General features: G+C 42.7%; 2 protein-coding genes across 3 annotated transcripts in view; both read left to right on the top strand.

The window, feature by feature from the left end:
* The window catches only part of epc2 (enhancer of polycomb homolog 2), a 38,281-nt gene extending 26,956 nt beyond the window's left edge, over positions 1 to 11,325 (top strand). Inside the window, exons 11-14 of one of the 2 annotated variants that reach the window (XM_084314742.1) lie at positions 5,239 to 5,381; positions 7,306 to 7,453; positions 8,966 to 9,263; positions 9,979 to 11,325. In XM_084314742.1, the coding sequence (XP_084170868.1) occupies positions 5,239 to 5,381; positions 7,306 to 7,453; positions 8,966 to 9,263; positions 9,979 to 10,048 (659 nt within the window). In that variant the 3' untranslated portion in view covers positions 10,049 to 11,325. Of the gene's footprint in view, positions 1 to 5,235; positions 5,382 to 7,305; positions 7,454 to 8,965; positions 9,264 to 9,978 lie in introns of both variants that reach the window. The other variant, XM_084314741.1, reaches the window with a different exon arrangement.
* A 2,592-nt stretch (positions 11,326 to 13,917) lies between these two features.
* Positions 13,918 to 18,531, top strand: part of kif5c (kinesin family member 5C) — a gene marked incomplete at its 5' end in the record, with an annotated part of 152,638 nt that continues 148,024 nt past the window's right edge. Inside the window, one exon of the mRNA XM_084313865.1 lies at positions 13,918 to 14,043. Within this exon, the coding sequence (XP_084169991.1) occupies positions 13,918 to 14,043 (126 nt within the window). The remainder of the gene's footprint in view (positions 14,044 to 18,531) is intronic.

Genomic DNA, 18,531 nt, shown 5'->3' with positions numbered 1-18,531 from the left:
TGGAGTTTATAAAAGATGAATAAATAAATAAATAAACTAAATGAAAAACAGGACTCAAGCTTAGTTAAGCCAGACCCGGATACATGCCAGTGTGAGACTGAATCATAAACTTGTCAACAATACGGACGCAGTCAGTCAGTCAGTAATCAACATTGCCTTGTATAGGAAATAATTACCGTCTCATTATCGTTTACCTAAATGTTAGAGTGGTAGACACTTTAACACTTTGGTTGCCTAAGGTTAAATTAATGATATACCATAGATTGCCAGCGCTATTTGTCTATGGAGAAAGTCCCCTTCTTTGCAGGGCTATAACTTTTTAAATTCTATTGCTACATTGCCATTATTAGGGCCCATTCAAAGTCCTATATGTATTGTTCATTGTGTAGCAACGTTAAACTTTTTCATTCACATATTCATAGTAAAGTATGGTCTAATGTATAAGTATGTTTTCATCTCTTTCTGCAGCTTTCTCCAGAACGTGATATATAGCCCCAAATGCATTATATTGATGATGAAATACAGTTTGATGGCAATCAGCGCGATATAAAAAATTCCAACTAGACGTACTTCTAGAAGTTACTACACGTCATCTGATGTTGACCGGATGGGCGAGGGGGCGTTTATAATTCCGTGGGCAGCGTTATACCAATCATCTAATGTGGGTCAAATGTTGATAATATCAGTTATTATCGAAGACGGTAACGTTACACGCTGAAACTCACCCCAGTCTCCGCGCGCCGTTGGGCGATCATCGTCGAGTAGAAATTTTATCATTATGGGATATATTTTTACCCGGTCCATCTCCAGCTTGTATAATGGTATATACGTCCAAATCATGTTGTTTATCGAGTTATTGGCAATCGATCACCGTGTAGCGTGACGAGCCAGAGTCCCATGAACCATAGCGAGCGCCCGGAAGTACTACGGTCGTCATGACAACCTCTATTCAACATCCTGTTTTGGCGATTGCGCCGATCGGCCACCAGATGGCGCTCCTGAACCGCCAGAGAGCTCAGTGGGTCCTGCTGGTGGATCTCAGGCCAGCGGAGGGACATTATGAATCCGATCGCAGATTTTTGAAATATTGATATAAGGACGCTGTACAGCGTCCCCCGGCAACTTTAGCATGGCCAGCAAAGACGTGAAAAGACGTGTCCCGGCACTCAAAGTGTTAACACTACATCATATTTATCTATTATTATTATTATAATTTTTTTATCCACTTTTTCTCCAATTTTCAATTTTTCTCCCATCCGAATTTTCGTATCATCCAATACTAAGTCATACATAGCACCAGTCCCCTCCGATACTCGAGGTAACAGCAGTCGCATCTTTCTACCTGCACGGCTCGATCTTTCAGCGTCAGGGGTCTGGGCTTTGGAGGGGCCCCGCCCCCGTCGCTTCCTGATTCTACTGCGCAGGCGCACCAACCGACCTGTAGGAGTCGCTGTCCACAACGCCCGATCCCCACCCATCAGTTTCCCTCCCCCTAATACTGCCAATGTGTATTAGTGTGGACGACCAGCTAAACTGAAAGCAATGTGGAGCGCTGGGCTCGAACAGGGAGGCGAACCTGTTCGAGCCCAGTCTCCAGTATTCGTGGTGAGCGCCTTGCCCACTGCACCACGTAGCCGCCCTTATCTATTATTTATTAGAGATTTGCTCTACATTCATACCTCATTTGCATTTGCACCTTGCCTCTAAACAAAAACAAAAAAAATTTTTTTACTTCATTGTCTGCATTTTTTTTTTACTTAAAGGCCAACTTGCATGTTGTATTTTTGTTCAATAAACAATGTGGACTAGGCCAACGGTGACTTTCATGAAGAAGGAAAAAAATGTATTGAAATTGACCCAGTTTTAGTGTTTTTATCAAACATTTTGTCTGCCCAACACAATCACCACTAGGGCTTCGAACCTTTTTTTGGCAATCGAAGCTTCGGGGCCGAGCTTCGATTTTAATTCGAAGCTTCGAATTTTTTTTTTTTTTTTTTTTTTATCTTATGTTGTGGGACTTGTACAGCACTTTCATAAACTTTGTTGTTTTTAAATGTGCTCTATAAATAAAGTGGGTTGGATTAATTAATTAAGTAGCCCCTTTCGTGACTGAGCCAACAAGGTTTCACTCGGCTGTGTGATTTAATTCAAGGTGGATCGCTGTTGTCGTTTGAACAACTTCAGATTTCATGGGAACTACCAATCCCCCAAATCAAGAATGTTTAAGATGAATGAAGTAAGATTTTGATTATTTGAAATATGGCCTGTGTAGACTAAACTATGCACAGAATTATGTCAGTCTACAAGGTCCGGATTCTACATGGTCCGGCAATGTAGACCTTGTAGACTCCACTACAGACCAATTATCAGTGAATGTTCATGCATTTTTAAGAAGGGCAACTTCCACAAAAAAACAAAGAACTCACCAAAACATCTCAGTAGCACCTTATCTAAATTTTATTTCCTATTTTGTTTATTCATCCCAGTATCTTTCTTTCTTATGTGTGGAATTCTACAAGGCATGTAGGTGTATATGTATTTGAGGATGATATCCTTCAAACAGGCAATAGTGATGATATAATTTGGGCAGTGCTGAGCTGGGTTACTTTCCTCCAGTGTATTTGTCCCCCGGCCCCACCCAATGGCGCGCGCACACACACACACACACACACACACACATTTACATTTAGTCATTTAGCTGACGCTTTTATCCAAAGCGACTTACAAGTTCTGTACGACAAGACAGCAAGAAGGGTACAACTCTATCAGCTGAGTAACAATGTTTATCAAAGTGTTGCGTGTTACAGTGTAGGTTAGTTTATTAGGAAAAGTGCATGACAGTAAGGTTAGTCACGGTTAGATTTTTTTTTTTTTTTTTTTTTTTTTTTTTATCATTTCAGATAATGGTTGAAGAAGTGAGTCTTTAGTCGACGGCGAAAGATTGGATGGGATTCAGCTGTCCTAACTGGGATGGGTAGTTCTCACACACGCACACACACACACGCACACACACACACACAAATCGAAGTAAAAAAAAAATTGAAAAAAATAAAATTTAGATTTTAGATTTTTTGATTTTTTTTTAACTTCGATTTTTTTTTAATGTTCGAAGCTTGTGCCATCGAACGAAGCTTCGAAGTATTTAAGACAGCCCTAATCACCACACACGTGGATATTTTAATCAATGGTTCATAACGTGCGCGTGTAATCGAAATGATGTCGTCACAACAGGTGCAGGGCACCAGGGGGCTCTGAGAGTCACACCTCTAGTGGCAGGCACTGCAGGCAGAGAGCCTTGCTACTACTAGCTAGGGCTGGGCGATATGGCCTCTAAATGATATCGCGATATGTTTTGGCCATATCACGATACACGATATATATCGCGATATTTTGACATTTCCTCTAAAGCACTTAAAAATGCTTGATTTAAGACAGAGAGAGAGAGAGAGAGAGAGACTTGGTTATTTCACACACGCAGCTGTTTACACAGTGCTCCGTGTGTCTCTCTCTGTCTGAGAGAGAGAGAACGCGTTTGCGTTTTGAGCGTATACGCTGCCGTAGGCGATGATGTAAACACAGGAAGTTGAACACACAGCGATTGAAACTGGATGCAAGAAACTAATAAATATGAAGTTATCTTTAAACCTCTGTTGTCAAGCGTCGTCAATATAACGCACCCCCTTTTCCCACGAATGGAACTAGTGTCGTGGAGTCCGCTTTGAGCTAACGCTAGCAGCTAAGAGCTAACGCTAGTTAGCTTAGCCTATTATGGTTTAACTTAGCAGTTAACGTTAGCCCATTGCATGTCATTGAAGGTCCGCGCTGGTCTGTGTAATGAAATTACAATTGCATGTAATTTAAGGTCCGCGCTGGTCTGTCTATAATGAAATGAGAGGAACGCTCTGCACTAAAGCAAGTCTCATATCAGCCGCGACAACATATACTCGATGTTCACGATATAGTAATTTACTACATCTCACGTAGAACAAGCCGCGATACATAGAGTATACTCGATATATCGCCCAGCCCTACTACTAGCCGTATGAAAATGTATCTGTTTCACCTAACAACACTATTGCTCCGTGATCATAGCCATCCATCTCTAAAGCTAACCACTATTTGTAAAAGCCACAACCACGTTACCATATTTGTAATAATGTAAATCATTGTGTCGTTGTACATATTGTGTATACACCGTTAGAAGCTAACATAGCTTAGCTTGGTAGCTATTGTGCTAACAACATATCCCGACGTCCGGCTCGCTGGCCGGCATGAACGCCCGACCCAAAATGGTTCTCTCCTCTCTGTACACCCCCGTCCCCACGGGTACCCTGCCGGGGAGCCCATGGGCGCGACAACGGCGGCAGCCGTAGGGTGCTCGAGCCCGTAACGCTAGTGGTACATGATAGCTATGAGCTAACTAACGCTACAGGCTCAAACACCCTACGGCCGCCGCTGTTGTCGCGTCCACAAGCTCCCCGGCAGGACACCCGCGAGAACGGGGGCACACAAAGAGGAGAGAACCACCCCAAATCGGGCACTCATGCCGGCCGACAAGCCGGACGCCGCGGCACGTTGTTAGCACAATAGTAGCCCACTGTGATGCACCGAGTGGGCCACCATTGATCAACATGCAGCGACGTGTAGCTTGCATGATGCGTGTGCAGTGCTTTGCCACACAGGTCTGAGAAGAGGACCTGCACATGATTTTACTCGTTCCCCAAACTCCTCTACATGCCCCGATCTAAAATGGTTCACGACAGTAGACATAATGCTAACGTTAGCCAGCGCCATATATCCAGTAGTACTATGACCCGGACGGGCATAAGGCATACGTTTCCTGAAGTGACGTCACGGCCGTGCTAGCGTCTGATAAGCTTTTAGATTTGCTCGTGCATGTTATTCGTGTGTGGACCTTTTTAACCATTTCTGAGTGAAATTTCCGGCGTCAAATGGAAAAAAATAGATAATTAAATTAGATACCAATGATGTAAACTACCCATAATTTTAACCTGCAAGTTTAACCTGCAAGTTGGGCTTTAATTGTACTTAGGTTGTACTTTTAGTTTGTATATTGTATAGTGTTATTCCTCTTTTACGTACTTTGTTACTGTATGAAGCACATTCTCAGGGGCTCATACAGAACCGAGCATTTCACTGTAAAGTTCATGCACTTTATATACGTGACAAATAAAAACCAACTTGGACTTGAATGGTGTGTGTTAACTGTGCCAGCAGGGGGCGGCATCACAGAGGAGCAGTACCACACGCACCAGCAGCAGCTGGCCCAGATGCAGAAACAACAGTTGGCACAACTACAGCAACAGATAGCTGCTCCTCCCTCCAAGCATTCCTCACTGCCAGAACGCCAAAACATACAGGTAGCCACACACACACACACACACACACACATACACACATACACACACACACACACACACACACACACACACTTTCTCATTATCTAAAACCTGTAAGCAGTGTCTGATGCCAAGCTAATATTGCCTTGGATGGTTGTTTGATTGATAGCTTTCCGTTAATGGTGCTCTAAGTGTTTGCATTCTACATTCCAACAGCCATCACTGATATAGAGTGTATGGTCAGTAACATGGGTCTCCCAGTCCCTCCACTCTGCAGTAAACATACAAAATACATGTTCTGGTATCACTTCCCACTATGAAATCAGGAGCGAGAACTCCACACAATGGTCTGACAAAAATGTGAAATACATACTAGTTTTAAAGGAAAACTCCAACATTTTGGGAAATTAGCTTATTTAACATCTTCCCTGGAGTTAGACAAGAAGATACATACCTTTTTTGTCTCTGTGCGTGCATTTAGCTTAGGGAACAGTCGCTCCGTTAGTGTAGCTTAGCTTCATCACTGGAAGTGGGGGGGTTTTAGAGCCTGACGTTCCCTACAGTCACCAAATACACTCCAAATACAACTCCAAAACGTTCCTGTAAACATGTTGTGACCTGTGTATTTACCACGTGGAGAGATAAAAAATAATTGAATTCGACAATTACGTTTTCTAAGCAGATATACTCAGAACTATTTTTTGCCGAACGACTCCTCTCTGCGCGCAGTCAGTGATTTCTACGTGGAAGCCGTGTTTGTTTACATTCTCATTCATTCAAAGGATCCGAACCGACTGAAGTTTATGGATACCATGACTTAAAATCCTCTTACCTTGACGATTAAAAGCCTCCCCAATTTAGAAAACAGTAATCCAATGGCTGGTATTGATAATATACTACTAACTACTGTACGCTCGGAGCTAACCGGAGCTAATACTAAAGCTGATATAATGACTTCCTTTCTGGGGGTTTTCAAAATAAAAGAGCGACGTCTATAGCAGCGGAATACGTTTATTTTGTACATTATCTAACCTTAACACGAACCTAAACTAACGTTACAACTAACCTAAAGTTAGTTTAGGTTTAAGTCATGGTATCCATAAACTTCAATCGGTTCGGATCCTTTGAATGAATGAGAATGTAAACAAACACGGCTTCCACGTAGAAATCACTGACTGCGCGCAGAGAGGAGTCGTTCGGCAAAAAATAGTTCCGAGTATATCTGCTTAGAAAACGTAATTGTCGAATTAAATTATTTTTTATTTCTCCACGTGGTAAATACACAGGTCACAACATGTTTACAGGAATGTTTTGGAGTTGTATTTGGAGTGTATTTGGTGACTGTAGGGAACGTCGGGCTCTAAAACCCCCCCACTTCCAGTGATGAAGCTAAGCTACGCTAACGGAGCGACTGTTCCCTAAGCTAAATGCACGCACAGAGACAAAAAAGGTATGTATCTTCTTGTCTAACTCCAGGGAAGATGTTAAATAAGCTAATTTCCCAAAATGTTGGAGTTTTCCTTTAAGCAAATATGTGAAATAATCTGCCAGACCAGTAACGAAATCTGGCTTGGCAAGATTTCTTGAAATAAATGTATATATATATATATAATATATATATATAATCGTATCTAGGGTTCTCTCTCCTGATTGGATAAAGTGGGAACGGGATACCAGAAATTAAATGTTGTGTTGTGGAGACCCATGTTTGACCAAACACAGTAGTGGCTGTTGAAATGTTTATATATATATATATATATATATATATATATATATATATATATATATATATTACACTTATTTTAACAAAATAATACCACTTACAGCTCCTTTTTAATTTGAGATGTGACTTCAAACTGTTGATACTTTGGTTACTTGTCTCTCTCTGGACTCTTTGTTAGCATTTTCCCCCCTCTTGAATCTGTGATGTCTTGTTGTGCTTCAGACTGCGAGCGCCAACGAGTGCAAGTCGAGGACTCTGGACTCGGCCAGTGCCCACTTCGCTGCCTCCGCCGTGGTCAGCGCCCCAGGCCACGTCAACAACGAGAACAAACCCCACAAAACCAGCGTCAACGGCGTCCTCCATCCGTCAGGTCTGCCTCTCTCCCCTCTCCCACCACCACGGGCTCATGTAGGCTTTATGTCGTTAAAAAAGTTACTAATTTGTAGGTGCGGCTGGGTGGCGCAGTGGAGATTGTGCTCGTCACCAATGCGAGAGACTCCGGTCTCGAATCCAGGTGTCAGCATTGCCTCCGGCTTGGGCCAGCCGTCATACTAACTCGTTTGGCTGAGTTAGCGGGAGGGAAGTCGATGGGGTGGTAATCTGGCATTGTGGACAGTGACTCCTACAGGTCAGGTCTGGGCGCCTGCACAGCAAAAGACAGGAAGTGGTGAAGGCAGCGTGACCTCCCACGCGTTACACTTCACCAATGAGAGTCCGCTCTGTCAGGTGAAAAGAGAGCCGCTGGCTGTCTCCACATGTGTCGGAGGAAGCATGTGGTAGACCTCAGGGCTCCCTTGACCGACCAGTAGGGGGCACATGCGCACAATGACCAGGTAGGGGAGGGGGGAATTGGCATAACGACTAAATTGGGATGGGAGGAAAATCACAGAAAAATCAGGCGGAGAAAAAGAGGATACAAAAAATGTAATAATTTGTTAGTTCACATGGAAACATTGTAGGTGGAGTTACGGGAAGCGTCAACATGAGCATTAACGGACACACGTGCGCTCTCTTTCTGCTCCGCACATTCACTGCTGCGCTTTGTGCTCTGAACTTGGCACAACTTGGACCTGCGTCTTGCGCCACATAGCAGTGATAGAACTCCTGTCTTAACTCAACCACGCTATAGTGTTTCATCAGGTGACACTTCTGATAGAATAGGATATAGTATGAGGACTTGGCTACAAAATTATGTCAGTTTTCACACATGCCCTTAAAAAGCTTTTCTAGATCCAGTTCGTTTGTAAAGTTTTCAGTTCTAATCCTGTGTCAGCCCATTGTTAAAAATGTTTAGTTATTTTGTAAGTAGTGCCTCATCTTCTAATTGTGTACTCATGTGGCAGGAAAGTGTTTGGTCAGCATGGGTCTCCCTGTCCCTCCGCTCTGCAGTAAACAGAAAATACATTATCTGGTATCCCTTCCCACTTAATCCAATCAGGAGAGAGAACCCTAGATATCTTTGCTTAGCCAAAGGCAGATTATGTTACTTGTTTCAAGCACACATTTGCTTAAAACTAGTTACATTTAAAAATTTTGTAGTGGGGAGTTCTCGCTCCTGCTTGGATAAAGTGGGAAGGGATACCAATACATTTTATTTAAACGTATTTTGTCTTTGAGCAGAGGGACTGGGAGACCCATGTTACTGACCAAACACTCTATATCAGTGATGGCTGTTGTTGGAATGTAGAGCTATTATTTTAACACGTAGACCACTTTAACAAAAGAAAAATACCACTTACAGCATTAATGTAGACAAATAACATTGTGTATCCCAATTCATGATTTATCCAAAAAAAAAACGGGGATACGATAAAGTATCTAGGTTAGATATCTCTCTTATTGGCCAGCTCTATAACCTGTCGTCCTACCTGCCGCCCCACAGGGACCTCCAGACCGCCTCACTACACCAGCACAGCTCACAGCGGCACGGGAGCCTCGGTGCGGACTTCCTCCTCCGGCGGCCCACTGCTCCCCGCCCACTCCACCTCCTCCTCCTCCACCGCCCCGCCTCTGTCACTACCGAACCACAGGAGCCACGTCAGCGCCGTCTCCCCCGCCCCCCACCACCACAACGCTCGGCCCTCCGCCCCCACGCCGTCTGCCTTAAAGCTGGCCACAGTGGCCTCCACCCTGGACCGCGTGCCCAAGGTCGCGCCCACCAGCGTCAGTAGCTTAGCCAGGTCAGAACAAGATTGTGTGAAACCGTACTGACTCTATGCTAAGTATAATACTTGTGTGTGTGAAGCCATAACCTATATTAAATCTATTAACGGTCTCCGACCCATATATTGGTTGGCTGACATTGGCTTATCACCACTATATTGGTGTGTATGTTACCGATTTCCTGCCGCTTTTTTCTTTTAGCTCTTGCTTTGTTTTAGAAAATTCACCTAAAAGTACATACCTAAGTAAATGGAAGATTTGCTCCACTTCCCCAAGGCCATTCGCGTGTTCTTGGTATCTAGGGGCATCTATGGATCTCAGGGAATGTTTTCCCAGTGTCATAAATATTGTGTCTGTTACTAGGCTCGAGTACATTGTAATGAACCAAAGGAGAATATAAATTATTATGTTATTTTTCCATCTTTGCCTACTAAATGACTGGAGATACCCTCCCTACTGGGAGATACCCCTCCCTACTGGGAGATACCCATCCCTACTGGGAGATACCATCCCTACTGGGAGATACCCATCCCTACTGGGAGGAGGAGTGGGAGCCACCAGTGGGCTGCAGCTCATGAACACATCCAAGTCCCCAGTTTTCTTTTATTATTATTATTATTATTATTATTATTATTATTATTATTATTATTATTATTATTATTATTATTATGTTATCTGTGCACGAAATGGGACGTTTTAAGTTGTATTAATTCCCTTTTCTGTTCATTCCAGGGAGAATCATGAGCCAGAGAGACTATTGAATGGATTATCAGAGACCACAGTGGCAATGGAAGTGACATAGCAGCCCCTTCTTCTCTACCTCCCTCCTCCTCCTCCTCCTCTCCCTTCGTCACCCTCCCTCTCTCGCCTCTGCTCAGACCGGTGAATGTGACCAACGGACACCTCCTAGAGGAAGAATGCAAGCCCTGACCCCTGCCACTAGGGGACGTAACAAGGACCTAATACAGAATTGAGCATATCAAAATATTATAACAAATTTGTCGATATTATTAATGTACATTTTGTAAATTGGGAATATCACTACCTTGTAAGATAGTATATTTGTATCATTAGTATTTTTCTTTATTTTTTTCTGTTACTTGAATCCAAGCAAATCTGTCATCATGCTTTTGCACTTGAAAAAAATGCAAAGGTTAATTGTACACACACACACACACACAGAAATGCAAAGGTTTGTGTTGGATCATGAGCATGATAATGGGTCCTACATAACTCATCACTATTTATTTTGCAATGTTTACATTTTGTATTCCACGAAACAAATCAGCAAAATATGTCAGCATAAAATGAGATTTCTTGTCTTGCTCACATATTAGGTTTTGTGCTTCTTTTTCTAAAGATGGAAAATGAGCCTGATTTTGATTTGGTTTCACAAATTAAATAGGTATTGACAGTTGTTGTTGTTTTGTTTTTTAGATTAGTGGCATCTCTTCCCCATTCAGACAAGTATCTTCTGTTGCTTTGTTTGTTGTAGCAGATTTTTTGTCTTTTTAATTTTTAATCATTTGTTTTGCTTTTTATTTGACAGAATCTTTCCTAAATGGTCAAGTTACCTAGCCATTGTCTTCAAAATAATCTATTTATTTAAATTCACTTTGAAATAAATAAATGCATCCTGAAAAGAAAAAAGAATCCAACAGCAAATGTAAAACAGGAACACTTTTTTTTGTCTTTCTTTTTTTATAATATATTTGCCTTTTTAAACGGGTAGGGACTTTAAGCCAATGAACACAAGAATAGAATATTCTCTGAATTGTGTGTAATCTTTCAGAAAATTGGCAAACTGAATGACTACCGATTTGGGGTAATCCAGGGCACCAAATTCTTATTTTTTTTTCTTTCTCCTGGGGTCAAGGGGCAAGTAACATGTTGAAACAATGTCTGATGGTCAGTGCTTGGTCTCCCTTCGTTTAGTGTGTAGTCGATGTAGTGATTCCTGTACAGACATTAAAAAAACATGTTTAGATGAACAAGTTTAGATTCCTAGTGTTCAGGCACTATTTCTTCAGACATACATTTTCCCCTGTTACTTGTTCTTGGGAGTGTTTCAGAAAAAAATGCGGGGAAATAAAAATATATCTCTATACAGTATTACAGCCGTTTAATCGTCATTGTGATGTTTATGTGGTGTCATGGTGATCACAAGATAGATTGATGTGAAGGGAGGTGTGTAATATTGCGATAGATCTGAAGGGAGGTGTGTAATATTGCGATAGATGTGACTGGAGGTGTGTAATATTGCGATAGATGTGAAGGGAGGTGTGTAATATCGTGATAGATGTGAAGGGAGGTGTGTAATGCGATATATGTGAAGGGAGGTGTGTAATATGGTGATATATGTGAAGGGAGGTGTGTAATATGGTGATAGATGTGAAGGGAGGTGTGTAATATGGTGATATTCCTTGTTAGGGCCAAGGTGGAACAGGAAAGCTCCAACGCCAGCAGTTTCAATGAAATGGTCCCTAGAGAAGGCTAAGGACCACTTACTTGAGGAACCATGGGGGCGACAGTGACTCAGGAAGTAGAGTGGCCGTCTGGTAATCGGACAGTTCCCGGATCGATATTCTGCCTCCTCTCGGCGGTGTCTTGAGCGGGACACTTAACCCCTAACTGCTCCAGATGAGCAGTTTGGCTCCTTGCATGGTTGCCTCTGCTGTGAATGTGAGGCATATGTTGTAAAGCGCTTTGTATAAAAGCACTATATATACTGTAAATGAAATGCAGTCCATTTAACCAGACCTTGCTGTAGAGATAAGTTCCTTTGCAACTGATCTTCCGGTTATGGCAAACAACAACAATGAGCGGGGAACTCTTCAGGTGAGAAGTGCTGAAGCCACCGTTGTTGACAGCCATACACTTGTGAGGAAAGAAGCCTTTGACTACCTCAGTCAGTATGGACTTCTCTGCTCCATCTCACAGGCGGTGGCAACAAGGGACACGGGCCACCTTGATTTAACACCCTCTCCTCCACATCATGGAAGCAGCTGAACTAGGATGGAAGTTTCTTTGTTGCCACACACACAGCTGTTAATACCATGATACAGCGCAGGGACCGTATGTTCAAGGGGGACTGTACATGACCATGGCCTTGCTCACATCCCAGAGGGTCTGAAAGAACATGGGCAAGACCTGACCAGTATGATGGCCGAGGCCATCAGAAACACTAGAACCAATGTGCCAGGATGTATAGCCTATAGCCCCCCCCCCCGGAAATGAAGAAACATGAGATCGCTGCCGAAAAACAAGGCTCAGATTGTCGACAATGATGTCAATGCTGTGGATGGATATCCTAGGAGGGAAAGAGGAGACAAACCCTATAATATTAATGGCTAATTAGGCTGTGAGTCAATGGTGACAAAGGGATGAAAGACAGAGTGAACAACAAAACACAAGCAGCATGAGTTGGAAGCAATAGGCTATATACCTTGAATCTGCTCACAAAGTCTTGAGCTTGTAGCTTAAAAGCTATAGCAGGGTAGACCTTTTTGTAAGGAAACACATAATGTTGTTGTAAGTTGGCAATCGATAGGAAGATTTGCAATACTTAAATATGTCTACGACAATAGCATTTATCAGATATATGAGCCAGATAACCATCCCTTGGAATATAGGATAATCATCCATTTTTAGGTTGAAGGGTATATATAACCAGGACCCTCTTATTTTCAGAAACCAGGATCAGAGTCAGCCATTCCGCATGCATGCAGTAGGAGTAGGAAGACCTAGCTTAGCGTCAGTCACTGGAAGTAGGTTCCTCCATTAGCCTAGTTCCCAGCGTCTTCCTACTCCTACTGCATGCACAGAGAAGAAAAAGGTATCTTCTTGTCTAACTCCTGGGTTCCCAAAATGTTGGAGTGTTAAGATACATACCTTTTTCTTCTCTGTGCATGCAGTATGGGAGTTGGAAGACGCGCACCGTTAGCCTAGCGTAGCGTCAGTCACTGGAAGTAGGTTCCTCCATTAGCCTAGTTCCCAACGTCTTCCTACTCATACTGCATGCACAGAGAAGAAAAAGGTATGCATCTTCTTGTCTAACTCCAGGGTAGATGCCAAATAAGCTAATTTCCCCAAATGTTGGAGTTTTTCTTTAAAGCCTCAAGTCCCACACACCCACGTTTATCTGTCAGGAGGATGTATGAAAGCTGCTTCCCATCATGACGGTTTGACTACTGCTCCCTGCTTGGTCATGGATCCACGTGATCTCGCAGCATCAGCATCTCGGATGGAGCTGACAGACAGCGGCAGCATCAGTGCGCCTCGGACGGAGACTAGGGTCGAGACGCGTCTGTGCGCCGATGGAGAAGAACGCAAAGGGGCTCTCAGAGGAGGAGGAGAAAATAACTGATGCTGATTGCAAATAACAGAGATACAAAATAACTTTCTTTTTCGAAAAGAGATTTTGAATTATTTCCTATACCATTATTATTATTATTATTATTATAGTGCATTCTTTTGTTTCCTCTTATTTCTTAATAGCCCGAGATAGTGTGTCCCGTATGGACGCTCGGAATTGATCTTCGTCGAGCAATGAATGAAGAAGTGCAGTAATTGATGTTCCGTGGAAAACTTGGAAGTATTCAGAAGAAGCCAAGAGAAAGTTGATCGGGGTTATTTCTTTGTGGTTTTATTATTAAACAGCACTGTGTCGAGATGGTGGATGCTGCGGAGTGCGGTGTCAAAGTCATGTGCCGATTCAGGCCGTTGAATCAATCGGAACTCAACAGAGGAGACAAATATATTCCGAAATTCAAGGGTGAAGACACCGTAGTTATAACGGTAAGTACAATGTTTATTGTTCCATATACATTTTCCTGTCATTGTTTTAATTTGGAACGCAAGCGACAGCGTTTAAACATCTCGATATATTATAGGCGCACAGGTGCAATTGTATCCATCCATCCGTCCATTTGGTCCATCATCACACAATAGGCTAATCTGTCTCAAGATTAAGAAACACTTTAGTGGACAATTGTGGATAGTTCATATTTATGTTATGGTATAAGCCCAAGCAGACCTATACCTGTATAGTCAAATTATGTTATATACTGTGCATATCATGCAAACGTTTTTTCTAGAAGGCTTATGCGTTCTAATAATTTTTTGTAATCATCCAAATTGGAACATTCTTATGGTTGTCCTATAGTCTAACATTTAGATCTGTTCTGTATACGACTGCAATGGAGATGTTTCAGCATGCCAACTAATTACATCAATGTTCTATCATTGAAGAGAACACAATTAGTAAGAATGTAAATTAAGCTAATGGGCTAAAGTTAACCCCATTATCATCCTGGAGGTTCCTGGTTGTAGTAAAATGTGCCTTGTCAGTGTCGACAAGAGACAGGATTCTGCCACAATAGATCCTATAGGTGGGTGACATCGAGGCAGGTTCACTAACACACCGATCAAATGGCTTTATGTTCCACATCCCCAGACTCATCCCCAGACATTATATATGTGCTGTATACACTATTATGTAATATACTATTACAGTATATACTGCAGGTATACTATACTGTGATGTTGTGTACTGAAATGTGTACTATATGTGTGTACTGTAATGTGTACTATATGTATGTACGTATGTATGTAAATAAAAAAACAAAAAAAACAAAACGTAAGTCTTCAGGGGTAGGGCCCGACAAGCCTATATGCTTCTCCCTAGCCCTTTTCGGACAATTGGATAATGCTGCAATAGCAGCTGGTAAAACTTTGGCGATTTATGGAATGACCGTTCGTTGTTATGTGTCCAAAGCCCGAAATAAAAAATAACTGAACTGAACTGAACGGAACATCCCCAGACCCCAGAGCTCGATGGAGGCAGCGAATGGGTCAAATCAATGTAACAAGGCAAGGGGAAGGTTGAAAAGTTCAACCATCTGTTTCCCTCAATGTATTCTCTTCATTTGCAGAACAAATAAAAAAATTTACAAACAAGAGTGAATGAATGAAAACTTTATTTAACAGATTGCAGAATGGGTACAATACAGTACGGCTCAATACATACAATTGTTAAGGGGATGCAGACCTGAAAAAGACGTTTGTCTTGTTTCCATCAGGGTCCCCCATTTTCAATTCATATAGACATTTATGACATACACAACATACATGACAGGGCGTGTCATAATCAAAAATGACCCAAGGCCCATGGAGTTTGAATAAACATGACTGTTCATCCATGTGATGATGAAACCGGACAGGCGCTCGACCGTATAGGTATACCCGGCTGACCACCACCACACAGCCAGAGGCTAACAATGGGGAGGAGAAACATTTACAACTCAGTTTGTCCTCATTTAAGACCTCTACGTCCACGAAGACATCGCAAATCAACCGGGGGGCTGGGGGGGGGGGGGGGGGGGCATTTGAATGGAAAAAAACTGCATGGCCTGCTAGGTAGCAGAGTGCAGAAAATGGTCCATCAGGAGGCGGCAGCTGCCAGACTGAGTTTAAGTAGCGTAAATAAGGACTGTTTCTTCCCTGCTAATGGAAAATGGGAGGGGGTGGGGAGAGGACTCCTGTTGAAGCATAGCCTTACTTTACCTGTAGGCTGCATGTCTGCGCTTATAACACTGAGACTAGGACTGTCCTCCACTGAAGACATTGTTAGTCGACTAATATGGAGGGACTATGGTATGTCGACTATATCGATTAGCGGATTTGCTCCAGAAATCTGTAAAATTTTAGTTTCGCAATAATGCAAAAGCACCTCTCGTACTACAATAATTGAATAAAAATGTGTATATCCGGACCAAATGGCTGAATCGGATATACAGATACTACAGATACTCACATCTGTGGTGCCAGTAGTCTGGTGTTAATAGGCCTGCTTTGCATTGAAAGGCTTGTTAAATGTCAAAATGCTCTCAGAGCTGAAGCTGTGTATCCTGTACTGTAGCTCTGCCCCCCCCCCCCCCCCCCCCCCCCCCCCCACCAGACATCTCCCTCCTCCTTAAGCTTGCAGCGTCCAGCAGTCAGTTCCTGATTCCTTAAAGGAATATACTGTCCGACTCCATGATCAGTGCCTGCAAACAGGGCTTATTCATACAACTCTGGCTTCTCTTGTGCTGAAAGAACACTTGATATCCTGTACAAGCCTGGATGTGGCGCACACCTATACGTGTTTTGTTCAGTTAACTGGGTCAGTATGTCTGAGAGGTTCAGATGAATGCGTTTCTACTATAATCCAAACCTGTAGGATGTGTTCCATACTGCAGGAGAACAGACAGGTGCACAGTACAGTGTAAAACATGAGGCGCTGGTCTGATACAATACAGTAGGTTATACAACATCCACTGGTACCACCTGTGTGTGGGGGGCATGCATGCACCCTACACACACACACACACACGCACGCATGCACGCACGCGCACGCACGCACACACACACACACACACACACACACACACACACACACACACACACACACACACACACACACACACACACACACACACACACACACACACAGCACACAGCACTAACACTAACCCTACACACACAGCACTAACACTACAGCACTAACCCTACACACAGCACTAACACTAACCCTACACACACAGCACTAACCCTACACACAAACATGACTAACACTAACCCTACACACACAGCACTAACCCTAACAACACACAGCAACACTCAACATTGGTTTCACATTGCTATCCTGATTGTTCCCTACAAAAATGGGATTTTAATACAACAGCTTGGAAAAATCCACATCTTGCGGCTTCTGCATACTGTAGCTGCATGTTGTATTTGTCTAAACAGTACCCAGCCTATACATGTTCCTTGGTAGTGTTCCAAGTCTGCTAGATGAGTCACAATCATTATGATCCATGCAAGGCCACAGGGTGCATCCTGTGTACACAAACTGTTTTCTAAAGTATGCGCATCTATTATATTGCGTGACCGCATTTAACCAAATTCTGCTCATTATTAGCTGTTAAATAATGGATTGATGTGTGACCCGTAGTAACCGTTCTTTGTCTAGTCACGTTTGTTGCTCGCCAGTGTTTGTCTGAGCTTAGGGGCGGGTTTGTGGGTCTGTGATTACCTACGGCCAGATGGTAGAAAATTAATGCGTGGATGGTTTGGAATGGGGTGTTTGTATGGTAAACGCACAATCAAACATAAAACACATGGGTTGTCCCTCTGCCAATGCTACGCACCACATTGGATATGTTCAAGTTATGACACAATGGATAATCGGAACCTTAAATGTCTTGCTGTGTGCTATTCCGTGTAATCCACTGGTTCCTGGTGGCTTGACATTAGACTAACAATATTGATTAGTGGCCTCAGTGACATTTTCAACCTACTTGCTCATCTGGAATGAGAGACATGTACACCTAATGACCCTATATGCACAGTCTTCTGCCAAAACTATTACAAATCGAAATGTTAAACACAATAGAGTACATGTAAATCATTGTACAGATATTACAGCTGAAGATATTTCTGGTTAGCTCTCTCTCTTCATTGGTCTCCAGTGGCTCAGCTGTGTGACGTAGATTTTTTGGGTCCATTTAAATAGAATATAAAATGACCTGTCAAATATTTAAAACAGGAGACAAACATCCACATCAAAACACAAGATAATGTGTTGTCTTTTCATCATTCCGTGGTCCCATGGTTGGCTGTCAGCACTCCTTTAGATTTATATCAGCATGTTTCCTGTGAAGGCCACAGATGGGCTTTCATTAGGTTTGGCTGTTGTCACCACTTGCCATGGTGGGGGCAGGGGCAACACAGCGCTGCCGGTGGGGGTGGATCGCCTGACGTGATTACAGAGCCCTGCTGCTTTAGATTCAGACCAAATCATTCGTAGTGTAGAATGAATTATGTTCCGGCACCATGCTGCAGAAGGAAAAAAAAACACAATGATTTTGATTGGACTGCAGGTGTTCTTTCCAGAACTGCAGTATTTTGGTATATGAGGTATTTTGGCCTGTGATACATTTAGCGGTGCACTTTAGTATGAGTAGAATTGCTCTAAATATACTAAATTATATGAGGAATAGTCTCTGGTAATTAATTAGCATTAAATGGTGGTTGATGCGCCATGGTATGTCGATTTTAAAGGAACACGTCAACATTATGAGAGCATATTTACTTCATATTCCAGTGCCATTGGTTTAGATGAGTGATCGGGTCTTCAGGGATTGGAGGATCTTGTGTGGGTGGTTATTTCGCCATGACAATGGAGGCTCAACGTTAGATATGATTGGCAGGGGAACAGTCAGACGCTGCCCTGCATCCTCATCA

This window comes from Notolepis coatsorum, assembly GCF_963971535.1.
Source record: "Notolepis coatsorum genome assembly, chromosome: 5".
Classification (NCBI taxonomy): domain Eukaryota; kingdom Metazoa; phylum Chordata; class Actinopteri; order Aulopiformes; family Paralepididae; genus Notolepis; species Notolepis coatsorum.
This window is presented reverse-complemented; position numbering and strand designations above follow the sequence as displayed.